At 43.9% G+C, this 26,568-nt stretch overlaps 1 protein-coding gene and 1 long non-coding RNA gene across 5 annotated transcripts in view; one reads left to right on the top strand and one right to left on the bottom strand.

The window, feature by feature from the left end:
* DLEC1 (DLEC1 cilia and flagella associated protein) overlaps window positions 1-26,568 on the top strand; it is a 60,404-nt gene extending 33,836 nt beyond the window's left edge. The window contains exons 22-38 of one of the 4 annotated variants that reach the window (XM_014609027.3): window positions 1,392-1,502; window positions 3,628-3,758; window positions 6,181-6,369; window positions 6,921-6,988; window positions 8,014-8,165; window positions 10,008-10,111; window positions 10,803-10,873; window positions 12,857-13,071; window positions 14,599-14,742; window positions 16,233-16,355; window positions 17,221-17,315; window positions 17,417-17,558; window positions 18,030-18,215; window positions 19,874-20,035; window positions 21,424-21,577; window positions 22,078-22,198; window positions 25,961-26,568. In XM_014609027.3, coding sequence (XP_014464513.2) covers window positions 1,392-1,502; window positions 3,628-3,758; window positions 6,181-6,369; window positions 6,921-6,988; window positions 8,014-8,165; window positions 10,008-10,111; window positions 10,803-10,873; window positions 12,857-13,071; window positions 14,599-14,742; window positions 16,233-16,355; window positions 17,221-17,315; window positions 17,417-17,558; window positions 18,030-18,215; window positions 19,874-20,035; window positions 21,424-21,577; window positions 22,078-22,198; window positions 25,961-26,090 — 2,298 coding nt within the window. In that variant the 3' untranslated portion in view covers window positions 26,091-26,568. Of the gene's footprint in view, window positions 1-1,391; window positions 1,503-3,627; window positions 3,759-6,180; window positions 6,370-6,920; window positions 6,989-8,013; window positions 8,166-10,007; window positions 10,112-10,802; window positions 10,874-12,856; window positions 13,072-14,598; window positions 14,743-16,232; window positions 16,356-17,220; window positions 17,316-17,416; window positions 17,559-18,029; window positions 18,216-18,392; window positions 18,468-19,873; window positions 20,036-21,420; window positions 21,578-22,077; window positions 22,199-25,960 lie in introns of those variants that run through there. The other 3 variants (XM_019499331.2, XM_019499345.2, XM_019499354.2) reach the window with 3 other exon arrangements.
* On the bottom strand, window positions 16,032-16,866 carry LOC132250955 (uncharacterized). The gene is made up of 2 exons (XR_009462726.1): window positions 16,787-16,866; window positions 16,032-16,373 (listed from the first exon to the last, which is right to left on the bottom strand). It is a non-coding gene; the product is annotated as an uncharacterized LOC132250955 (long non-coding RNA).

The following is a 26,568-nucleotide window of genomic DNA, read 5'->3' as shown; positions in this document are numbered from 1 at the left end:
CCTTGTGCACCAAACCTCCTGAGATAAGAGCAACTGTCATCTGGTACTAATAGCTGGCTTGTATTCTGTATGTTGGCCTGTCAGTAGAGCAGGGATAGGACATGTTTAGCCAGTGCATTAGAAGAGGATTGCACTAGGTAAGGATTCCCTTTGATTCTGCTAAGCTAATTTATGATGCACCATAATAGTGTGTGATGATGTTACAGAGTAGCAAAGAAGATCCTTACTTTGATGGTTATCCCAACTTAGTCCTTTGGGGGCAGGCATGTGGAACAAGTGTGCAGGTAATAATCATTACAGAAAGTGTGTAAGGGTGAGATCCAGAAGAGCACTTGGGCACCACAGCACCGAATGATGCAGTGCATAGCTTTTAGGAGGCTGGTGCCTGGTCTGGAATCCAGAACCTGAGCAAGATTTCTTACTCATTCAGTGTATGGGGGCTCAGGACAGAATCCAAAACAAACACGCATAGTGTTTGTGCCTTTTACATGGAGCAGTCATTAAAATGGTCCTTGGAATGAAGATGGGAACCCAGGTCTCCACACTTCCAGCTGAGTGCCCTAACCACTATACAGAGTCGTATTCCTTCTTGCTCTCTCTTTCTGGCTCACTGAGTGGCATAGCTGCAAGGCTGGAGAGTGCTATCTCAAAATAGCCTGTCGGCTGAGGTTAGGCACCTCCAGGGATGGGGGAGATGAATAATTGAACCCCCTCAGGGATGGGGGGAATGCAACCCAGGGCTTTTGCGTCCTGAATCAGTGCTTAAACCAAGTGTTACATAAAAAGGAGTTGCTGCCACCACTGATCTTTTAGAAAGAAGCAGCAGCTGCCAGGCTTTGCTGTGTGGAAAAGCACACCCTGGGTGGGTGGGTGTGTGTGGAGTACTCCAAGAATATCTAGTGGATCCAGCCCTTCCAGGGAGGTAGGTGGAAGAGCCCCTAGTTTCTGAATCTGAGTAGGTTGAGGCATGAAAGGGGTGCCGAGTTGCTTACCCAAGTTGCTTAGACAGGTGCTTCTGGGCATGCTGAGAAGCAGAACCTTGGCACCAGGGAAACGTCAGGGTCAAGGAAGTCTATTGCCTAGAAAGCTTAATCACCTCCAGGGTTAGAAGGCAGCTGAGCTGCGGTGTTCAGGATCGCAGATACAGAGTGAAATGCCTTAATTCCCCCCAACCCCGACTTAGTTCTGTTTGAATGTGGCCTTAAGCAGCTAATTGCAATATTGAAATGAAGAGGTGTTTGAAGTGGGTCTGGATTTTATAAGTTATAATTGTGACCATCCTTAAGTGTACAGGTTGCTTCATCCTTGTGGTTATCCTCTCTCTGAGAATGCAGTTTGAAGGGAGGAGATTTAACCAATTGCAGGTAATGCTTATCTCATCTCTCTGGCAGCTCATTGGGAGTCAATCTGCTCTGTGCTCTGCCATCGTCACCCCAGCAAGTGGCATTTTGGGCCCAAACGAAGAAAAAGAATTGTGTGTGGAGCTGACAGCTAACACTCTGGTAAGTGTAAAAACCAGCTAAAAATGAACAGGGAACCAGGAGTTTCTTAATTTAGCACTATGAGCAGGTCACCCACCCAGCTTCCTTAATTGAGGCCAGGCAGCATAGTGTCCAGGGTTATAGGCCAGTTTATTTTACAGGACACAGCCTTGTCCCCACAGTAAAAAGAAAGTAACAAATAAAGCCAGTGTGCCAGCAGCAAACAAGCAAAGAAACCCAAACTTGCAGTCTTTCCGCAGCCCGTGAGACAAGGCTGGAAGACTCTGTACTTCTCCCTAAGCAGCAGTAGCATCTCCTCTCCCCCTCGCACTCTGCTGGCAGAGCTTTCAACCCCTCCTCACTTATTATTCATCAGTAACAGCTGGCCTTCCAGTTCTCCAGCCAGGTAGCCTACAAACCACTGCCCACCAGCAACTGGGCTCCAGCCCTTGAAGGCTGTACTTCCTTACAGCCTCCATTTGGTAGTGGTTAGGGCCACTCCATTCACAGAGCCCGAGCCTGGGCATCTTCAGGAAACATTATAAGACCATTTTTGGGGGGCAGGCTTTTAGCAGGAGTTACATTTTGGGGCATTGTCTGGGGAGTTTCTTGTTTAGCACATGCTATTTTATTTTAATATTTTATCTTTATTCATAATTTTCATAATGTTAGTTATTGTAAGCTACCCTGAGGCTTTTCCAGAGAGGGTGTCATGGAAATCTAATAAATAAATCAGTAAAACAGATACATAAACATAGTGTTGCCTAGCACAACACAGATTGCATACAATTTTCTGAAACTGCATTTCAAATATGCCTTACAGATTACCGTGATTGAAGGCAGTAGATGATATGGTTTGCATTATACACACTTTAAATCAGTGCTGTTTTATTTCTTTGCTTCCCAGCCTTCTTTGTTTGCTTTTTATTATGCCTGTTTCTTAATACAAGATATTTAGTGCTTCTTTCATAACATACACATCCTCCCTTTTGTCATTGCGCCAGCCGTAATTTAGAGGATTGGCATCTCTTCTACAGCAGTGCTTTGATTTTATGGATGTAACTTAGCTCACAGAATGTATTAGCGTAATTGAGAGCTTGCATTAAAAAGGAGTTGCTGTGGTCAGCACTCTGCAATTCAAGCAGGACTATGAGAGATGCCACAGGATTTATCAGCTCTGAAATAAAGAGGCTTCTGCTGTTCAAGTTTATAATGTATGCAGGATGTAGAGATTCATGGAGTTTAAGACCAAAATGATTATCATCGTCTAGTCTGACTTCCATCAAAAACGTCACCCTGCAGTTCCTGCATCAAAGCCAGTGACTTGAGGCCAAATGAAAGCATCTCTTTTAGAAAGCCACCTGGTTTTGATTTATTATCCTTATATTCTTAAGAACTTCAGCACATCCAAAACTGTGTGCTGTATGATAAGTAATGGTAAGTTTTGCTAACTGAAGTGTGGATAAAGCTTAAAGCAAGGAAGAGAAAATGGAGAGGTTCCAGAGGAGGCAGTCTAGTACTGAATTCAGATTAGCAGGAATTAAGGTGATGCAACAGCCCAAGTAAATTTTTCTCCATATTTGAGGTATTTACCTGACCAGAAATTACCAATGGATATAAGAAAAAATGGGCTAAGGATCTCGGACTTGGCATGGTTTTTTACATTTACTCTTGAAACACGTTCTTAATTTTCTTTATGATCTATCGTATTCCTTGCGTTAACTTCCCACTTTCTTATTTCATTCCAACTGCTCCTTACCTGCTGAAAATGACAGGAGGAAAGACTGAATTAATACGAGGTCAGGCAACGGGTTTGGTTTCTGTAGGCAATTCACCACTGGAAAAAGTTTTCTTTCAAGTAGAAGTGGCAGACATCCTAATGGTGTATTTTTAGGTTTACTATCTGGCAATAGCATGACATGTACAGTAACAGCAGCACATTTTTACTTTTGTACCTCCTACTAAGCAAGTTGGATGTAGAGTTTGGGTAAGATAAAAGAACCCAAAAGACTTCCCAGTTCTACTGTGATTCTGTTTTTAATCCAGTCAGACGTAGACCTGTCTTTTAATACACTTTTTGATGAGACCATGTGTTTTCTGTATCCTTAACTCCATTTACAAGACTGTATAATCTGGCCCTTATTAGGGTGAGCTGAAGGACCTTATCCTCTGCTGTAGCATAGAAGACATGAAGGATCCTCTTTTTCTGGCCATTTCTGGACAAGTAAAGGGACTACATGTCACATACTCAATACCCTATGACAGTGAAGTTATCAGGTAAGTGAGGGCATTAAAAATCACCACTCAAACCGGGTAAATGAAGGCATATATAATCTTCCCTAAGATTGTTTGTCTGCACTCTTTTAATGGATACACTATGTTAGTCCTCACTGGAGTACTACTCAAAACAAGCAGTGATCAGTGCATAAAGAGGGAATGACTGGCTAGGTTGCAGTACTGCAAAGAAGGACCTAGGGGCTACAGTAGACCAGAATATGAGCCAAGTGTGCTCTTGTTGCAAACAAAGCCAACAGCCAAAACTAGGTTGTATTAGCAGCAGTGTCACTTGCAAGTCAAGGGAAGGGATTCTTTTGATCTGTTCAGCACTGATGAGGCCTCACCTGGAGTACTATGTCCAGTTTTGGGCCCTGCACTTCAAGAAGTATGTGGACAGTTTGGCACGAGTCCAGCACAGAACAATGAAAATAATTATAGACCTGGGAGGTGAGACAGGTTACAGATCAGCAACAGGTTAAACAGATGCTTTGCTGGGATGGTTTAGTCAGGGATGATTCTACCTTGTGAAGTCCCTTCCAACCCTACTTCCCTGTGATCCTACAGGCTCTGCTAAAGCATTGATCAGAGCATGCCTCACCTGAGTTGCACAGAGTTTAGACTGAAATATGCCTATAAGTTTAGGCCATTCAGATCCCTGACAAAGCTGACAAGGTTAAGTGTTAAGATTGGTTGATAAGGCTGGGACCAGATGGTCCAGATTGCAGAAGATAATGGCAAAATATTCAAAGATTAGTCAGTCTGGTAGAAATGTTGACATTTACTATGTAAATGCCTTATAGGAACAATTACACCCTGATAGGAACAACATTTTTTTGATCAATGCATAAGAGGGGAACTGGAAATCCTCAGAACTTTGTACTGGTCTGGGGACGCAATATGTGAGTTGTGCCCTACGCATCGGGCTGACACCTTTTTAACCATTTTCCGTGCCTGTTAGTGAGTAAGTGTTTTGTAGGTAATAACTCTGGCAGAACTTTTGCCCCTGAATTGACCCTGTGATCATTCTTCCTATAACATCAAAGTCTTCAAGAGAACGCAGACCGCCTATAGCAGCAGCAGCACAGACAGCACTCCGACAGAGCACTCATACACAGAAAATGACACCAAGCACACAAACGGAGGACAGCACACTGTATTTGTCCACCTGTTGTGTAAGCTTTGCTGAGCCAAGCCTCTCAGGCACTAGTTTGTAGAAAACCAGTGACTAGTCTGAGAGAGAACATTGGATCAGTTCTTTGGGGACCGTAATTCCTGGTCAATCCAACCTTTGTCACTTAGCAGCTGCTGAGTGCAACATGGCTCATTATCACAGCAAAAGCAAAGGTAGGGAGCTTGTTTGTTGCCAGTTATTGATGGCAACATGGAAAACTTTAAGCTCCTTAATTTACATTTCCTTTGCAAGGTTTCGAGTAACTTTTGCTCTGAACAGAGGATGTAGAACTGAAGATATAACACCCTGAGTCAATTGCTAGCCATGATAAATGGAGATGGGAAGCTGGATTATGGACCGATTGCATCTCTGCCTTAAAAGATCCAAATAATGAGAAGAAATGAGGTTTCCACATTCCTGCTGTATGAAAGCAAATAGCAGCACATTTCCTAGGGCATCCAGATTAACTGAACAAGGATGCATTGTGTAGCCTGAGTTTGCACCAGCATCTAGGAAATAAAACTTCCAGGCAAGCTTTCCTCTTGAGGTTTCTGTTCCTACAATAGCTGCCCTGGAAAAGTCAAATTTACTTCTCCCCAGATTAAGAGAGTGTTCAGGGGCACATAGACCTTGAAAGGGTCTGTATTATTTCCCCCACTTGCACCGTGCTTGCGAAGAGGCCTGTTTCCCTCCCCATTAGGAGTAGGAAGAATCCAGAGGGCAGGAGTTGCAGTTGAATCAAACCCAAGCCCAGGATCTTCATAAAGCAAGTAAAGTATTGGGAGGAAGGACTCCACTTGTGCTTCCTTCCCCTCTAGGCTAAACCACTCACAGGGACAGCCTAGCTCTTTGGGAATGATTATCACTCAGTGGAGCTCATAAATATTTCTCCCTGCCTGTTCTCCCTCTCAGTCCTTGTACTGAAGGCCTACTACGTGCTATGGTGCTTCCTCTGCTGAGTGGGAGAATTAGCCTTGCAGAAGACAGGGTAGATTTGCACTTTCTAGACCAACTAAATTAGGTAGGTAGGTAGGTAGGTAGGTAGGTAGGTAGGTAGGTAGGTAGGGATCATTTAGTTAGTCTAGAAGGTACACATGTACCCTGCCTTCTGCAAGGTGATATACACTTTCATGAATTAACAGGAGGCTGGGATGGTGCGGGCACTAAGATGCACAGTTGACAGCGGAGAGGTTGCAAGATGTGAATAAACGAGAGTTCTAATTTAATATTTCGCGTCATTTCTATCTACAGTGATGAGAAACAAATGCTACAGAGGTCTCAAGATCTTCTGCTGGACTTTGGATCTGAAGTTCCATTCCAAGGCATAGTGAAGCGTCAGCTAATGATTACCAATCATACAGGGATTGAAGCTCCTTTCATTGTGGAGGCTGATTATTTCCAAAGCTGTCTGCCTAAGCCAGAGGAACAAGGAAGCAGCCTGTGAGTGTAGCCTTTCTTGCTAATGAATCAAAGGCTAAATCTAGTTTTATCCCTCTCATTCACACTGATGCAAATCTGGAGCAATTCTGTTGAAGTCAGTGGAGGTATACAGGTGTTAGAGCATAATCGTCCATCCATTTTTAAATCCTGTGCCAGCTCAGGGAGAAGAGTGCTTGCTCTTGAATCACCAGCACTGCATCTTGCAATGTCCTTGTGTTTCTGAAACACGTTTCCTGATGTTTCTCTTGAAAACCGATGTACTGTCTGCCTGAGGCCTGCAGGAAACATATGCAGCCAGGTTTAAGTGGGTGAAATAACAAAGCATGATAGACTTTGGAGCTATGCTGCTCTGTGCCAGCTTAGGGTCTGGCACACAGAACATGGGACTTTGGGTTTAAATTATTTTATTTTTAAAGATGTTACCTTTAAAAGCCATCTTGCAGGTGTTGCCAGGAAGTCTGTCTTGGAGCTGTAACAACTGGCAGTCTGGTAGACCTAGCTGTAATGTTAGCGGTGCAGGATTATCATGGAGACTTTTTTCCTTTCTCAAGGTCCACCACATGCCTGGTGAAGAGGACAGCCCAGATTACAAGGCATGTGGCCAAGAGAGCACAATCAGGTATGGAAAAGCTGTTTCTCCTCTCTGGCTCAGTCCAGTCCTAGATGGTAAACTCCAAGGATGAAATGTGGTGATGGCATCACAACTGGCACATTCAGCAGTCTCATGCAAGGGAAAAGGTCCGAATGTGCCAGTAGTGACACCTTTCATCCTTTGCACTTGGTCCCAGGATGGGACCAAGACGCTGGTGAACAGCCTGGGACAGGCAGCACAAGGGCTTGTCTGTGGGGTGCTGTTTTGCTCATAAAGGACATCAAGCTCCAGAGCTGCCAAGCCAGTCATTTAGATCAGGTCTAGAGTTCAAAAGATTAGAACGGACTGTGGCCTAACTTCGATCTCAGGCAGTCACTTTGCTTTGAGTAGGGTTGGATGTACTGACAGTGAGAGCTGCCTTTGCTGCATTGCACCTTGTTTAGATTGCAGTATCTCCCAGTAACCCAGTTGGGAAGGATCAGGTCTCCCTTGTGCAAAGTGCTGTATCAATACACAGGACCAGACTCTGACCCCCATATTCACCTAGAAGAGCACTTTGGTTCACACACAGCTAGTGAGACTTCTCCTGAAGTAAGGTTCTGCTTTCTGTCCCATGGCAAATTAATATATAATTTAGCACCAGCAGGTCTCAGATAGCACCCTGTGATGCAGTTCCATGTGGTCCACATCCCAAAACACATGTAAAAATGCCCATGCATCCCATTGCAGTGAGTTTATTTTTATTTTAATAATTTACATTTTCAAGCACTACATTATACATTAGTGCCTGGGAAAATGCAGGATCAAGAAATTGGGAGGCAGGTTGCCCTGAAATGATTTTTCTTAACAAATGCAACATAACATGACAACAGCTTGGAAGTGTGTGCAGTTTGACTGTATGGGTTAGAGCCTCAGTGTAAATGGGCATTGCTCCTTTGAAGTGAATGGAGTTATGCCAGACAGCAGCATCTGGCCTTGTATTTTCTTTGAAGGACAAAGTTTATTCTGTTTCCTCAAAATCTTACAAACTACTGCTTTCTGTGCTCTTTCAGCATTAGTAGCAGCATTGCTGTCTCATGGGAGAGGAGCTGCTTTCCATGCTCAGCCGTCCACAGGAACAATGAAAGCCTTCCAGAGACTAGTTATTGAAATAACAGCCTACAACAACATGTGGGGAGAGTACCACGATGATCTCATCTGTGTGGTAGGTGGGGTTTGCAGTTCTGATCAGCACATTTACAGGGTAGGTTTGGCACCTGAATTCCTTTTTGTCAACTTATCAGGTAGTTAGTGGAGATCCAGAGTAGTTTTTCCTAGATGATGTGTGCCAGGGAAACCAGCGGATGACACAAAACTGGAAGTTGTTGCTGATGAGGATTGTGATATAGGAAGAATATCGTAATGTCTTGAACTGAAGTAATATGGAAGAACATGACAATAAAACTGAACATGACTTCTTAAATTTCATTCCAGTAAAATTGGAATTAAATTTAAAAAGTCATGTTTTTATGGACTCTGTCAGCTGGGAGCTCATTAGTTAAAGGAGGTGAGAAAAGAGACGGATCTGAATTATGGGATGACCAAAATCCACCACTGCAATACAGCTCAATTCTTGGATGTGTCAAATGCTGTATTTTCATTACAGACAGTGAAGTATCAATACTATTGTGAAAGGCCGTTCAGAATGCTATGTATGGTTCTAGTCACCTGTAGTCAAAATAGATGAATATAAACTGGAACAAGTGCAGAGAAAAACTATTAGAAAGATTAAAGGAATGGAGAACCTGTCTTATGAGAGGTTATTAAAAGAGCTCAGCTGGTTTAGCCTGGCTGAATAAAAGCAACAGAGGGGATGTGATAACCTTTATAAATATGCCAAGGAGTAAATACTAGGGGGGGAGAAAAACTGTTTAAGTAAGAAGATAATATTGGTACGAGATCAAGTGCATGCAACTGACCATGACATGAAATTAAAAGATTTTCTAATCCGATCACCAGAGGAATGGACAGAGTGCTTTTCCAAACAGACACAGGTGGCTAACACTGGCGAGATCATGGAGCTGGGAATTGTGATATAAGTTTTCGGCTGTTTGATTTGTTCAGCGTCCCCATGAAGTTAAAGGAGATACCGCTGCCGTCTGTGGGGTGCACGCATGTCAGGGTGGTGTCTGCAGAGCTGGGACTTCTTGACCGTGCTGAGAAGTACGGTAGGATCCAGCAGCAGAGACCAAAGTTAGAGCAGTTTGTCTCTAGGTGAGATGCAGTTTTGTGGCAGTAGGGGAACATTGAGCATTGGAACAGCTGTTGCCATGGTTGTTGTCAAGTTGTCATCGCTCAGGGTCCTTGCAAGGAATTTGTCTTTTTGAGAACATGCTGCATTTTTACACCCTACATTTTACAGCCCAAGTGAGGAGAGTGTGTTGGGCGGTTGTAATGACGCTGGATCAGATTCCTTACTCTGTCCGTCTCTTCTGCCTTGAATTCCCAGCATAGTCCATATGGATTGCAACCTGTCACTATTAATTTCAGACTTCAGGGCATTTTCTGGTCACCTGGAAGCCAGGAGGGATTTTTTTCCCTCCCTCCCTTCCTCTGAAGCATCAGATTTTGGCCTCAGCTAGAGATTGGACAGCTGATATAGTATGCCAGTTGCTCTAGTTGTACAGAGATACCTCTCTGGCTGGGACCTGGTTTCCTTTCCAGGTTCATCTGGGCATATTTCTTCAGACAAACTCTCTGTAATAGCATGGGCCTAAGGCACTGGCAGCATCCTTGTTCTCTTCCTGTGGTGCAGTGTAGTATTTGAGGTTCTTGATCTTTTATGCTAGAAGTCTTAAATTTGCTATGAAGTGCCGGGGAGCGTGTTATGGTCTGCCTGAAGGACTGAAATGTTCTTGTGGATCCTGGTGGACCTAATGTCTATGACATGGTCACCTGCAGTTGTGGGGAGCTGGAGTCAGTGACCCAGAGCCAGCCCTTTGTTCCTATTCTGTAATCCACTTGCTAAGCTAACACTTGTTTCTAATTGCAAAATGCACTTTTTTAGGTGGGAGATCTGAAGCCTACGTTAATTCCTATGCAAATGACCGTGAAAGGCTGCCCAATCTTCTTGCAGATGACAGGACCTCAAGCTAAAACGCCAATAATAAGGTATTGCCCCTACACACGGTTAGAGAAGTGTGCCAGTGTGCGCAGCGTCAATTGTTACCAGTCACGGTACAGTGAGAAGGCTGGGAAAGCTCACTAATGTTTGCTGAAGTACAGCACATGCTGTAGTCTGCTTTGCAACAAAAAAACTAGACCACAGAGTTATATTTGTTCTAGCATAGCAAAAATGCCCTGCTTCCACATACAGACTGTCCTTAGCCCTTCATTTGAACTGTGCCACCAGGCATTGTAGACTGGTTTTCCAGTGTTTAATGTTGATTAAATTCTACTTGCTCCAGACTTCACTGATTTTAGTGCCAAGCTAGATCCCTGGCACGGTAGCGCCAATGGGGGAGACTGTCCCTGTTCCCCGCAGGCAGCTGGTGATATTTCCACGAAATGCTGCCATTAATTTCTGTGGCCACCCGCTGTCATGAGCTACGGGTTTGTGCACACAAAGAAGAATCTGAGACCATTATCAAAACACGGAGAAAGCAGACAATGGAAGACAATTCAGGTGTACAAGGGAACTTGGTATTTCCGATACTGGCCTCAGATTACCTGATTGCCAGTATAAAAAGATGCCAACTAGTAAATGTAAGATGGTACATTTCAAGTCATTAACAAAAAAAGCCTCTCCGGACTGAATGTCTTCTGCACGTGTAAAAAGAAAGGTGACATCCCTGTTTTCCAGGTTCGGCACTCACATCTCCGGAGGGGACACGGTCTCCCGTTGCATCAGGCTTAATAATCCTACGCCCTTTGGTAAGGGGAATGTCATGGTACAGACAAACATGCTAGCCCTTCAATCCCTAGTGATTAAAGCACAACCACTAACTGATGATATGATTAACTTTAGGGGGAGGGGGTTGTTTTAAAGGCAGTAAAGGAACAGCTGGAGAAAATCTCAGCTATTTTGTATTTTACCTAATGCAGAGCAGTGGCCAACATTGCCAGGCCTCTAGTTGTGTGGGAATATTCATTCGTCTCTGAAACCTCCATATGCATTAGTCTGCTACATGTGGCACATCCTGTTCTTTAGTGGGAAACAGCTAAACATCCTGTCCCAACGCACCAGGGGTCTTGCTATTTTATGGTCTCTTCATAGGAACACACGACTGCAAGGGATGCCTGGGACCTCAAGCCAGTCCTGTTCTATCCCAAGCACCGTGTGGCACAATCCCTCTTCACAACCTGACAAGTTTTCTCAAGTTGGTTCTCTGAACCAGATAGTCTCTAAGGTTGCACCCTGCCTTAACTTCTGCCTGACACCGGACTAACACAGCTACCGCCTCTTCTCTCTCAAACTGACAGAGATCCATCTGAAAAGGGGTTTGGCTTTTGATCTCACTGCGCTGATTAGAAAGCTGTTCCAGGACCCCTGTCATCTGATAGAAGAAAAGTTTCTTCTAGTTTCCAGCCAGTTTATACCCATTTGTTTTTTGTGCCAACATTGCTTTTGAGCTTATATAGCTCTTCTTGCTGCATTTCCCATGGCCAAAAAATAGTCTGTTACCTTGTCAAAACAAGCTGCTAGATTAATTTTTCCAATCTACCTTTAGTAAACCTGTTGTATTTTATCCCATATCCCATGTATACCTCCATGCCTTTGCTAATTCTTTCCCTCAAACCCTGTTCTAAAAAGCCTTGCGTGCCATTGAGGATGAAATAACAGGGTTATAGTTGCTTAGACCACTGCCTTCATTCCCCTTCTTAAATACAGATACTATGTTTGCTGTTCTCTCACCATATGGTACCAACCTCAACTTAATAGATGCATTAAAAGCCTTGCTGTCACACCTGCATTTTTATGTTTCAGTTTTTCCAGAAGTCTGAGACTGTCTGGTACCCCTGTGACCTGAGTGCATTAAGCCGCTCAGGTGTTGCTTTCATCTCAAATGTGGCATACCCTTATTTGTATTATCCATCCTGACTTTGCTCCATGGGTCAACATCATTGTTCTCTTAGTCGTATGGCCAGTAACTGTTGGATGTTGGTTTGCTTTGCAAGGTTTAACACAGCTTAACTTTTGGCAATTCTCATTTTATGCTTTTTGACCTCCAATACAGATCAACCTGTTCCCTTTTGTCCCTTTTTTGTAGGCTTTCTGCTTATTCCAGGTATCCACCTTGAGGTGGCTATTCACCTGGTTAGGTCTGGAGCCCTTTCCTATTCATGCTGGCCTTCGTCAGAATGCAGACTGGCGGGATTAGGATCTTTGGACCATCTTTGAAATATGTTGTGAAACCCTCAGAGCCTTAACCCATTTCAACAAAATGCTACCATCATCCCACTATTAGAAAGGAAAAAAAAACATTGTAAATCAGCACCATCTAGCTGTGTACTTGGTCCAAACTTTGTCTTACTCTTCAAGTTGTAATTTGTTCAGGACAGGGGTCAGATAACTTGTGTCGTCAAGGCCACTGAACATACTGCATTTACTTTAATAAAACACTCGAGATTAACACTTCATATACTAAAAAAAAAATAGTTGAGGAGAATCAGGGTGGCTACGCTGTGCTTGTAAAAGTCTGTAAAGCAAAGATGGCTTAAAGTCATCTCTGCTTCTGGGTGCCTTGGTGTGTCACTTGGCTTGTCTCCAGAGTAAGAGTAGCTTTAGACTGCTCTGATATAGACTGCCAATAGGTAGCCTGTTAGCTCCTTTTTCATTTTTTTTCTCAAGAAATAACAAAGCTCCAAATCTTTTGCATAGCTGGAGTTAATAGTCCTTTCTCCTGGTTAACTCAGACATTCGCGTGGACTGGGAAACTTACAATCAAGAACCAGATTCGGAGAAGCTAGTGGACCTGTTGGTGTTTTATGGCACTCCTTTTCCTCTGAAGGACATAGATGGGAACGAAGTGGAGTCAAGTATTAGCACCTCAGAGACCGAGGGTGTATTTAACTACAGTACAGTCCGTGACACCACAGACACCATTTCTCCAACTTCCCAGCTCACAGATGTAAGTTGTTGCTGGACTATTTTCTTTGTTACTGCCAACATAGAGTGTAAGGAGTGACCTAGAAACCTCTACTCGAAGACGAAGCAGAAGAGAATGCTATGTGAAGAATGCCCATCTGCAATGATAAGGAGGAGACAGTCCTAGATAAAGGGGGCTTGAAAACAAAAGAAGAAACAGAGTACTGGGTTAAAGGGCTCATTAAAATACTAAAAATCACACCCCTAGGTAGGGAAGAAGTATGCTAATGAAACACATATGTATGTAAATGAGATACATGGCTAAAACACAGGTATAGAGACATGCTCAGTAAAGAACTTCTTGCGTCACTCACTTATAACCAATCATTAAACAAGCACGCTTGCGAAGGCATTGAAAACTCCTGTATAAAAGATGCTTAGAAATAGTGATCTGGTGTGCTTGTTACGTGAATTATTCCGCTTGCACCTTTTATTGCTAGCAATAAACCTTCTTTGTACTTTCACCCCTGGTATCTTTATTGGCCTTTGCATACCGGGCACGATCCCAGACTTGAGCTGGGGCACAACAAGAGGAATGGGTTCTTGGTGATAATCTACAGTAGAAATAAAAACTTAGTACATTGTACTGTCATATTTATCTACTCTCGAGGCAAGTTCCTTATCAGAGATTTTAGTTTCCCATGCAAACTAATCTAAATATTGCTATTTGTGTTTGTATTCTCTGCTGGATGAAGTAACTTGTCAGCCATTTAAGACAGAGTCCAGCCTATCATCCTTGAATATATCTAACAGAGAGGTCACAAAGCTGTATAAGTCAAAGAAAACTGGATCATAGTTTCTGGAAGCCTGAACAGATAGTAGCTTTTAGGCTTAAAGTTAGGAGTGGTGCTGGCTGGAATACTTGATTTTTTTCAGTAAAAAAACTGACACATTTTTAAAATGCAAATTCTTAAAACCTCAGCAATATTGAGGGGGGAAACCTTAGTATTATTTAGACCGGCTGTCTTCACAAGGGATTTGTAAGGCCAACTTCTGCCCAATTATGTTGTTGGAGAACAGAATTGGACCTAGAACATACCCTATCCAGACAGCGGTGTTTGCTGTTCCTGTCCTTTACTGTAATACTGGAACTGCTATTATAGCTTTAGCATATTTTATAGATAGTGTCGTCTTTTTACAGTTTAGTTCTTTGAAAGGCTCGAGCTACCACTTACCAACAAACTGAAAGCGTTAAAGCAAAGGTATCACAGTTACATTCTTTTACTTGTCACCCGGGAGGTAAAGCAGTGCTTAAAACATGAATGTAGAAAGCTGTAGGGCCAGATCGTCGCTTTATATGGTCAGAGAGAGAACCCTCTACCTATGGACCAAATAGCTTATTTGTCCAGGAGTTCACCCCCAGGAGTCAATGAACAAAGTTTATACAGAAAAGTAGGGCCCAACCGTACTAGCTGCTTTTGCTGGTAATGAATAAATAGTTCATTGTACAGCTCTCACAGCCCTACTCAGTCTGTAACATGTCTGTGTCTGACCCTTTTTGTACCTATAGGTGTCCTATGTAGAAGATGGAGGAGGGAGTGATTCTGAAGACTGGAATCAAGCAACTGCTCCAAAGAAAATCATCTCTGTGATCATTCAAGCTCATGAAGGGGTTCCCTCAGACCACCCATTCTGTGTAACTCCTAGACAAATTGTAAGCCGGGCTTTCATGTCTGCTTAGTGCTTGCAAACAGACACCTCTAGGGGGCAGGAGAAGACTTTGAAGTGGTGCAGAGAGCGCTAAACAAGAGCAAAAAGGAATTGGGACTCGTAGTAGAGATTATATATTTTATTAGACCAACAAGATTTTTGCAAAAAAAAATTCTTTAATTGCTTTTGCAATTAAAGAATTTTTTTTTGCAAAAATCTTATTGGTCTAATAAAAGATATCATTTCTACTATGCATCCTGATTCCTTTCTCCTCTAGACCAATACGGCTACAACCTGGATACCTAAACAAGAGCAAAGCAGTTGGAAAGGAAACTTCAAGCTTTTAAGAAAAAGAGGAGAGCTCTTCTCCCACTACCCTAAGCAAGACGGAGGAAAGTGGCATTACCTGTAGGTTATCCAGGCCCCCAAGCGCTGGAAGCAGGTTCTTAGCTTAGTGAAGATCTGTCCTGTGTCGTTGGCTGAGCTATAAGGCAGCCCTTTGGACAAAAGCTGCTTTCTCAGAGGCCACTGATAGGCATTTATATAGGCAATTCATCCTATATAAACACTGGAAAATCCATAGTGCCTCAAAACTAACTGATCTGATATGGGCCACAGTGTCTCGAATAAAAATATATTTGCAAGTGTGACAGAAAAATGACATGGAAACTGTGCACTGGAAATAAAAATCGTTAGGAGTATTAATTAGGCTCAGTAAGAAAAAAAATGAATATTAATGGGTATTAAAATAAACACATATCATGAACCTTGCAACAGTTTAATGATGTATCAATTTTCAGCTTCCAATTGTAGGGATTTTCTTTGCTCAAAGGATCCAATAAAGGTTAGACTTATCTAAAGAGAATTTTTAAAAGATTCTTTAAAAAAAAAAGCTTGACTCTCAGACTGTGGAAACTTGAATCTCTTAAGAATTTACAGTTGTCCAAGCTGGCATATACAGTTGATTGTGAACACTGTTTGTAAATAGGCATGGATGTGACTGCAAATATGGGTTATACTTTAAAATGTTTTTAAGTCGGACTAGTACAGTCTCCAAAAATTAATTCTGTGCCCAAAGACTAAGAGCTGTTAGTTTAGGAAGATGCAGGGTGACAACCACAGATAGCTAAGAGCTGGGCGTTGTACAGATGTGTTCCGACTTAACTATATTGGTTTCTTTGAGCAGCTTCACTCTGAAGTATAGTGTGTGCCAGGGGCCTTGGGGTTAGTATGTGATTTAGAAATCAATCTCAAATGCTACCATTGGGATTGCCCATGCACATTGACCTGCACTGAAATTCTCACAATGGTTTAATGACACACTGTCGTTTTGGTGCAGATCTGGCCATGGGCCAGTCTGTAGAGCTCTTTCTCTGTGCTTGAAGTGCAAGGCTTCATGTTATTCCCAGGTGCATAGCCCCGACAGCATTTCCACAATGCCAAATAGGTCGTGTGCTTGTGCTGAATAATGTCTTTCTGTTGCTCTGCTTCCAGGTGATCCCAGGAGGTGGCAGCACCTCCATCCATGTTGCCTTCATCCCACTCATCCTGCCACAGATCATTAACAAAATGGAGTGCCAGGGGTATGCGCTGGGCTTCATGAGTCTGGACCAGAAGGTAATGTTCTCACCAGGGCTACGTTTGTAGATAAGAAAAAAATACTGCTGTTTAAGCTCCCTCTCTGCTCTGAATACAACTAGTGTGTAACACTGCAAATGTCACTTAGTATTCACATCCAGAGAGGCAGGTGTTGAGTTGTGATTTGGGCTCTTGCTTGGTTAATAACTGCATGCAGCTACTGTAAATATCCTGGTTTTCTTACTTCCACTCCCTCTCCTCCACCCTCACCCATCTGTTTCATCTAGTCTTTTTGGCTGGAAGCCCTTTGGGTAGGGGTTGTTACTTGCTCTGTGTTTGTACAGTGCCTGGCAAACTGGAGTCCTGTGCCTGGTCCAGACCTCAAGGTGATATTACAAGGTAGTTTTTTCATGATAATGAGTGTGACTCAGTCCTCCCACAGTCTGTTCCTCACCCTGTGGCTTGCCTACCTTATACATTTGGTCAAAGCACCTGTCTGCTGCAAGACTTTTTCTGGAATGACAAAGACAGCTGAAGCAGCATCTGTAAAACAGAGTTTCTCAGCTGTAAGCAGTACAGAAGCGCACATGGTGCTAATTAACTACAGTCAAATATTTATCCATGATGTTTTCTATGACTAGGCAACAGGATTTGCCCTAATATTAATGAGAAGCTTCTGCATTGTTTAATAAACACCATTTTTGTTTCCATACAAAATGCAAACATGGCTTAGGCATGGCTGTTCTCAGCAGAGCTTTTAGAGAGTGAGCATAAAGTATAAAGTCCTACAGATCACCAAATATTGCCAGGTGCAATTCATTGAGGGCGTAACGGCCTATCAAAATGTAGTGCTTGTGGCTGGTCCTCTGGTCTGATCAGCATATGTTCTTCCCTTTGCTGTCAGCTTGCGCAGATGATACCTGGCAAGGTGTCTCGGTCACATGGCCGTGAAGTTGCCCCTTTGAGAATAGACCTGCAAGCGCTTGTAAAACCCGCCCTGTAAGTACAACAGTGTCGACATCCCCGACTGCCAGTAAACAGCAAAATGAAATCGGTGAAAGAGCAATGAGTTCTAACAGGCTCTGATTCCCTACATTCAGGTTAAATGTGGAGATGGATTGTGATGAAGGATTGGTGTTTCATTCTGTAGCAAGTGATCTCATACAAGATCAGCCTCTTTCCAAAGTGAGAACTTACACATCACAGTGTTCAGCTGTTTCCAATTACTGCTCAGCTCTGAAGGTAATTCATGACAGCCCACACATTGTCTGTGAAGTACATATTTATTGCCCCTACGCTGGTGTTGCAGTACTAGATTTTGAATGCAATAAAAACTTTATTATTTGTAGAGTACAAGGTAGGCCAGAGGAAACTCCAGGATAATTATCTAGGAGCCAAGGAAAGGTGATACTTAGGACAAAACTATTCTGAGATTCAGTAGTTGCAGATCTCATGAGAAGCAAAATAATTAATTTGCAGATGAGTGCCCAGCGCAGTCTGCGAGTTAAGCAGTTCACTGTGCCCTAGCATTTCTGTCTGGCTTTATTGTGTTACTTTTATATTTTTTTTAGTTAATTCAAATGAAAGAGAAAATGAACTAGTTTGAGACAGGCGTTTCCCTGTCTCGGATGCTACAAAGTAACCTGATACTAGAACATTGCAAACCCCACAAGCGAACCAGGCTGAAAAGCTTTCCAATACTTTCTCTCTCAGGTGCTGACAGCGTCCGTCACTAGCCACAACCTGAAGCTCACCAATTCCACAGGGGCTCCTCTGCACTTCAGGCTCCTTCTGTCTATGCCCTTCAGTGTAGCTGGCGACAAGAGCCTGAAAACAGCCCACGGTGACAGAGAAGAACAAGAGCAAGAGCTTCTCCTTCATCCACAGCAAAACGTGCTGGTAGGTTCAGAACAACCGCCAGGCTGGAACAGACAACTTTGGGTGGGGAGGCAGAGGAAACAGTCAGCAAAGAGATGGGATCTTGATTTTGTAACTACTGGCAAATATTAATTCCAGGATGGCACCTACTCTGCTTTAAGTACAGCCTGTAGTGATGCCCTGCTCTGCTTCTCTTAGGCTCTCCCAAAGGAGTCACTTTGCAAGGAACACTAAACATGTCCAAGATCGTGCCCTAAAGCAGCTCCCAAACAGGTGAAGAGACAAATTGTTATTGGATTTACAATTTAAAAGAGAAGATCCAACTCCCATTTCCCCTGTCTCAATCCACTGCATAAGGCATGGCCTGGGTAGCCAGAAATGATGGTCTGAGGTATGCCTGCTGCTGGCACAGGAAACACAGTCCCCCATTCAGGAATGAAATGAAGTGCATGTGGCAACCATTGATCCTCCTGGATCATGGTGCATGCTTGAGGGCTGCCCAGACCTTCGATGCATATGCCTGGGTAGGAATTTTTTTTGGAGGAGTGGAAGCTGAAGTGCAGGTACCCTTTTGAACATGTATTTATCAATCCAAAATCTAGGGCCTTGTTACATGATAATTTTGGGCAGCTAACATGTGGGTTGTTAAGAAACACAGATTCTCATGGATTGTTTTTCTCCTGGATTGTTAAGAAGCACAGATTAACACCTGAAACTAGTTTTAAGCATTCATTAGCCAGCTCAGAGTGACGCCATTCCAGGGAAGGATTATCTTTAATCCACGTTACCCAGCTTGTGTTACACGCTAAGGTGTAGCCACTCTAGGCTATACCCTAGTGTAAACACCCCACCACCCTCCTCCCCTGCGGGCCTAGATCATGCCCCGTGCACCTCCCTCTGCTCCCCTTACTTGTGGCTGCCTGCACTGTCAGTCCCAGGGGAGCAGGCAGGGAAGGGCTAACTTACCTGTCCAGCTGCCATTGCTGCTGCTACAGCTGCTGCTGCTTTCTGGCCCAGAAGAGCAGCAGCCCAGCAGTGGCAGCTGGGCAGGCAAGTTAGCCCTTTCCTGTCTACTCCCCTGGGACAGAGTGTAGGCAGTGACAAGTAATGCCCCAGGGACAGGGCGGGGGGAGCAGCAGAGACCTCTGGAGCAAGAGGGAAGATTTTTACCTTTCAGTGTGCCAGGCCCCCGCTGGTCTGGAGTATGACTGCTCCAAACTCAAGCTAGTGCTAACACCCATCAAAGTTAGTGCAGCTCGCAGTGTACAGTGTAACAAGGCCCCTGCTCTTAGGCACAGGCACAGGGGGCTTGATTCCAGTGGACTGAAAGCAAAGAATAACCCTGTGGAAGGCAGCAGGGTAAAAGGAGGGTAGTAGGTGGAGAATCAGAGTCGCATTCTGGGGAATTTAAGCTCCTAAACTTGTTGGGTTTCATCTCACCATATTTTAAAAGTTTGCAGTTCATCTTTGCCCCTCTGTTTTCTGTGCACTGGCCCTTTAACTTCCATGGAAACATCAAGGTTATTTTTACCTTTGCTTTGCTGCACAGGTTCCACTGGGAATTTGGGTCCTAGCTTTGTGCTATGGTGGGGGTCAGATGGGCTGTCTGAGCAGTTTTTACTTTGCATTTCCTACCAAGGTTTTTCACACACGGTGTTTGTCTGAACCCCTTCCCCCAGGTGAAAGTGTCATTCCACATGACGCTGGAGTTACTTACATATCAGAGTCTGCCAGCTGAGCAGCTGCTTCCTGGAATCCGAAAGCTGGAGCTGGAGAACGGAGACAGGAAGCTGGAATTTAGTCAACATCTAGTTATTGAGTACAAGAACAGAACAACCCAGGTAAGAAGATAAGAGAAACAAAAGGCAGCTCCACATAAGGGCTGTTGCATCCATTCTGGATCTTCAGTCATTTTTCAAGCTGTGGTTTGCCCATGCTGAAATGCAGCCATTCCTGGGGTGACGTGTGCCAGCCATGACAGTCGCACAGTGCAGAAGGAAGCGAGGCATAGCTTTCAGCTGAAACAGCAGGGACCTCCCAGGCCAACAGACTTGATTTGGACCAGCGTGCTAGGGCTAATTCCCTGCTATTCCCAAGATGGGATGCAGAATCTCTGATTATATGGCAGGAGGACCTGGGTTTTACACCTCGAGAGATGACCTGTCCAGTCACACTGTGCCCCTTAACACCTGGCTGCAGCCGTGGTCACTTCTAGCTTGGGGAGCGTGCCAGTGGCTATTTACCAGCTCTGTTCCTCGGAAGTCTTTCAAGCCTGCTTGAGCTCATGTGTCTTGTTCACAACCCTCAGAGAGTTTAACTGCGAGCAGTACCAGACTGGAGCCTATAGAGTGGTGAGGCAGTACGTATCTAGAACGGAAACAGTTTCAGGATTATGCAGGGTTTTTTTCCTCCAAAGTGTTTCTAAGCAGCACACCTAAGCTATGGACAAAAGCAGTCATCCTAGGTAGTCTACACACAAGGAGACAGTTAACGACGTGTCAGATACAGTCCTGAAGAGGTCAGAGATGCTAGAGTGAAAATGACTTTGCTACGCAGTACATTTAAACAATCTGGGAGCATTTTCCTAGGTTTGCTCTCACGGTAGAGAAACCCAGAGCTGCTCTCAGGAGAGAACATAGTCCCCTAGCTTTCTCTTTCTCCCCAGGAGACAGTCAGTATGTAAAGACATTTGCTCTCAGGAAAAACTCTACCAGGACTGATTAAACTCTAGTTGTTACCCGGGTTATTTTTCTCCTGGAGTGGCCATTTTTAGTCTGGGAGAAAAATCGTGAACACCCGTACACTCATGGTTTGAGAGAGCAGCAACTCTCCCAAAAGAAACAATGTCTGTATGCGGCCTTTGTCTCCACACAGCCCTTAGAAGCTAAACAGCCCTGGGGTGCTATACCTTCCCTTACACCGAGTCCATTCAGTGGCAAGTCTGAAGATCTGTCTATCTGAACAGATACACACTATCTTTCCCTGTCTTAATAAACCGTTAGTATAAGTAAGTCTGAAGTGCAGAGTGAAATGTATTGTAGTCCCCTGCAAACACAACACAACACTTCTGTGGCTACTAGCCTCATCCATAGCAACTATCATTACAGCACTACAGAAACTGTATACCCTTCGCCTGCCCAAGCCAACAGCTAAGGGGTGGAATAATGCTGGTTCTTTCCAGACTATGATACAAGTTTAATGCTTATTTCCTCTCTCTTGTACCCAGCAGCTGTTGCCAGTAACTGCATTTCTTACTGTTCCCGTACTGGAGCTCTCCTGTGAGACGGTTGATTTTGCAACTTGCTTTGTTGGTCAGCCCAAGATAGAAAATGTCTTCTTGTTAAACCGGAGCAGGTGTAGAAGTTACTGGATTGTTCTACTGGGTACGAAGCCTTTGCCATTGACTCCATTTTAGCTTTTTGTCTTCCAATGTAGTTAGCCATTTAACATTGTCAGTAAGTCAGGATCCCCTGGCAGTCACTGTCAGCGAGCAGGCTACATCTAGTTCTGATCTTGTGACGGCTTTTGTACCAGTGTAACTAACTCCATTTATTTCAACCCTCGCCCCAGACTGACTGCAGAGAATAGAATCACACCTACTGGATCAATTTGCAAATTTAAGGCTGAGTCAAGAGGTGCAGAGCAGCAGCCACTCCCATCTGCTCCAGTAGGAGCAAGTTTGAGCCTTAACATTTACAGCTGCCCCCATTCCTGCCTGACAGGGGATGACTATTTAGGCTGCCCAAATGCGAATGAAACATTGCATTGGACAGGACACCAGGCAACTTTCCCCTGGTGACTCAGGAGTCATAGTTGTGACTTGTGTGAATGCTGCACTATACTTCTCCACTGAAGGCCTCTGCATATTCATTCTTTGTTGCAGACCAACAGGAACAGCATACTGACCTGGAAGTATTTTCCATCTCCCCCTCCAATGGAAGTCTGGAGGCCCGTGAAGCTGACTTACCCACCAAAGTACCTTTACAGATCTGTTTTACAGCAAGGTAGAGTAAGAGAACAGGTTTGCTGCCAGGATGTCTTCAAGCCCAGGCTACTAAGGTGTTCATTTCATTTAAAGCAGTCTCTGTGTTACATTCTTGTTGACAAGGGGAGCTTTGCTCTTCTAGTCCTACAACAAAGGAGGTTTCTACAGAAGTGATTAGTAATGATGACATAGTTAGTCTCCGAGCTGTGTTGTGAGTGATTAAGGGCCCATGTATACACAGGCACACGTTTTGGCATGCCTGTCTGTGCAGTTACTGCACTAACAGACCGACGGGATTCAGACATCTCCAATGTGTGTGGTCACAATGCAAGTCCCTAAGTGTAGGGACATGTTAAAATACCGCTGCCTGCTGTCACGAAGCTTAAGAAGTTCTTTCAAGTTTGCACATGCTGTGGTGGACAGACTGCAAGCACTTGCTGGTTGTTCTCATAGTTTATGCTACACACGCGAGTACTGTTGCTCACCTATCCAGAAAAACTAAACTCTTGCTGTTTATGCTGCAATGGGTGCAGCAACACGTTTATTGACTTGTCTATATAAAACACGTACTGGGAAGTGCTGCTAAACTCAACCAGAAAATCCTTCCCAAGCTGACACGGAGGACTGAATACTCCCTTGTAAGCAGTCCGAATCCTGAGTTGAAGGTTTATATTGGGTCCTCCTTGAACTACATTCCTCAGTCTTACTAAAGGAGCACACAGCACTTGCAGATGAAGAGGCAGCAAATAGAGGTTGCAAACATTACATGCAGCACTTCAAAGTGGTTCCTGCTTTTCCCAGGGGGATTTTTTGAAGTGGAACAGCTATTTTTGTAGTGCTTCATCAGGCATGTATGTCACCACCCTAGTGCTTCACAGTCACTTGGAGCTTTTGAAACCATAACTGTTAGCGTAACAGGTCATGCTAACTGTAAACCTTCACATAGCAGTGTTGCATCTGCAGCTAGGAGCAGCCCTTGGTAATGAAAATAGATGGCTGTGGGATTTTGTGTAACACCTGCATAAAGCACTTCACAAAACCAACTGATTTGATGGTGATGTGCTACCTCATGTCTAAAGGTTTTATACACAGCAACAGTGATAAAAGATGGGATTATAGAAGGGTGAGGAATAATAGAATCTGATGTTTTCTTAAATCCTTTAATGTCTGCAAGTTGTATGGTACCTGGCAGTGAAGTATGCCCCCACCCCACCCCATAATTGGATTCCATACAAGGAAAAATTATAAATTTGTTATAATTGTCCATCTATACAATCTAATTGTTGGAGGGTTGCCTTAAATTTGTCCCCACCATCACTGCAGTGGGGCAGGTGGTGGGAGAGGCAGTGAGGGGGTAGGTGGTAACGGACAGGTGGTGTGAAGGCAGTGGCAGCCTTACCAACCTATTCGAGTTCTTTGTGTCAGTAAGCAGGTGGATCAGGGCGATCCAGTTGATTGTAGTGTATTTGGACTTCTAACAAGCCTTTGACAAGGTTCCTCCGTCAGAGGCTCTTAATCCTGGGATTATAGGCTGTGTCCACTTGCAGATTAGAAATTGTCTTAAAGACAGAAAGCAAGGAGTAAGTATAAATGGTTAGTTTTCAGGATGGAAAGAAGTAAATAGCAGCCTCCCAGGGATGTGTGTCGGGACCAGTGCTGTTTAACATATTTGTAAAGGATCTGGAAAAACAGGTAAGTGACCAAATTTGCCAGTGGCACACAATTACTCATTGGTAAAGACTGTGGGGAACTACAGAAGGATCTACCACAATTGAGCAAATGGGCAACTACGTGGCAGATGAAATTCAATGTAGATAAGTGTGAAGTGATGCATGTGGGCAAAAATAACCACAACTATACTTATGTTATAATGGGTTCTATGCTAGCTGCCATCACGCAGGAGAGATCTGGGTGTCACGGCCAGTTCACAGAAAGCATCAGCTCTGTGCTCAGCAGTCATCAAAAAGGCAAACAAAATGTTAGGGATTGAGAATTGTAAGCAAAATGGAAAGTATCATTATGCCCCTTGAAATCCATGGTGCATCCACACCTTGAATACTGTGCCCTGTTCTGCTCCCCACACCTCAAAAAAAGGATACTACTAGAGAGGGACAAGGATGATCAGTGGTATGGAGGGGTTTCACAGGCAGAGACTAAAGAGGCTAGGCCAATTCAATTTAGAAAAAGAGATGCTTGTGGGGGGACATAAGGGTTTATAGACTATTAAATGATGATGAAAAAATAAATGGATGTATTGCTTACTCTCACACAATACAAGAACCAGAGGTCATAAAATGAGACTAATAGTAAATTTAAAACTAACAAAAGGATGTTCTTTTCCACAGCGTCATTTAAATGTAGAGCTCACTGCCTCCAAATGGGGTCGGAGCTGACAGTAGCCAGATGCAGAAAGGGGACTGGACACGGGGGCATCAGTCGATTTGCAGCATGGGCACTAGGGGTACAGCCTCCGATTCAGAACTTCCTAGACTTTAAATGCTGGAGGCTGCAAGTGAGCGAGGAAGGGGGTGGGGGGCAACAACAGACCTGGCCTTACCTGGTTCACTCTCCCTGTCAGCATCCACTCTCTGCCCGTGTGACACAGGAGACTGGGCAAGATGGACCCTTTGGTTTGACCAGTAAACAGCAGTTGACTGTTCTCCAACTGTATTTAGTTTTCCCCATACTCATCAGCAAGGTTACACTCTCCTGGGAAAACATAACTTCCAGTCCAAGAAAGTTCTCAGGAAGAGGGCAAAGAAACACAGCTGTGATACTTTCCTATGCAATACAAGACCACAGAGAAACCAACTGGCTTTCTAAATTATATTAACAAAAATGAGGATTCATTGCACAGAGGCATCCACGTGCCTGCAGAAAGGCAGGAAGTCCGAACAGAGCAAGGGAGTCTACTCCAGGGAGTTCAATGAGAAAGTCAGCACTGAGCAGGGTTAACAGGCAAGTTCCTAGAGTTAAAATGCAGGTGAGGGAGATAATAAAAGTCCTGGTTTACTATTCACTTTTCTTGAGTGATCTTGCATGCAAGAGCATGCAGGAAGCACATCCACCCATTTGCAAACTGATGGTGGCTCTGGGCTGCCAGAAAGCAAAACTGTTGTCCAGAGTAGCCACCTCCTTTGATTCAGCACATTTAAAGTCCCTGGTGAAGCAGAATGCCTAATGGGACTCACTAAATTGGTTAAATTGTAGCCAGTTTAGCTGTGTGCAAAGGTGCTCCTTCCTGCTGGGGAATTTTGAGACAAAAGAATGAAGTGGGACAGCGGGGAAAGCACAGGCCCTCAGGCCTGTTTCTAGGAAAGTGAAGGCTTTCAGAGGATTGCCACAAACCACAAGTCCAATGCAAGGATACTTGAAAACACAGTGCCGTTCACTTCAGGCCAGCATCCAGCTCCCTGCTCCCCATGGCCTACCAGAGCAAATGGGAGAAATGTTTCATCCTGGAAGTCTTGCCCTTTCTACAAGCAAATAGTTGCCAAAGGAAGAAAGCTCAGACCTGTCCCCTGCTGTAGGTCAGCTTCCCCAGTGCCACCTGTAAATGGGTATTTATGAGCACTGAAGCTTCCATCTCTCAGTTAATTCCTCCAGTGTCATATTAAGTACTTGTATGATTTTTTTAGGTTAAAATTCCTGGCTTTTGGAAACCCCTAAAACCCTTCCTTAGTCTCTTCTTTCTCCTGACTCTCCTGTCACTTTAATTTACAAGAGGTCCCTCCTTCACAAGCAGATAAATGCAACTCAGTTTCCTTCTCTCCTATTTTAGGAGTGGCATCAAATACGAAACCACAGCAACCATTGTTGGACTGCTGGGAGAGAAATCCTGCGCTCTGCACATCAGAGGCAGAGGATCCTACGACGAGAAATATGAAGATCTCCGCTCGGTGTTTAAGTAAGATGGTCCAGATGAGATGTCAACGTAATGGGCTGAGCTCTTGGCTATTGCTGTCATTGGAAGTTCATGCACAAGATAAGCCACTTTGTCTATGATTATTTTGCTTAAAATGAAACTAGATGAATCAACTTTCCAAATAAAACCCCAAGGAATGTCTAAGAATTTTACTAAAATGGGATGTCTTCCAACCCCCTCTCCCCCACCATGGTACTCAGGAAAGCATATTTTTGCGCCAGAACAGAACATGCCGTGTTTCATTTTTATTCCCATATGTGCCTCAATACCTTTCCTAAAGCAGGCTGTTCGTAAAGAAAGTGAAGGGAGCTTCTGTAACAGGAATGCCACGAGCATTGTTGTAAAACCAGAGTGCCTTGTAGTTAGTTCCTGTATAACCTGTTCCTTAGCTTAAAACCAAGTTGGTTAATTCTGTATCACAGTCATGGTGCACAAGTTGGTGAATAAAAAAAAACAGAGACCAA

The sequence above is a fragment of the Alligator mississippiensis genome, chromosome 5, assembly GCF_030867095.1.
Source record: "Alligator mississippiensis isolate rAllMis1 chromosome 5, rAllMis1, whole genome shotgun sequence".
In the NCBI taxonomy this organism is placed as follows: domain Eukaryota; kingdom Metazoa; phylum Chordata; order Crocodylia; family Alligatoridae; genus Alligator; species Alligator mississippiensis.
Note: the sequence above shows the minus strand (reverse complement) of the source record. Positions and strands in the feature narration are given on the sequence as shown.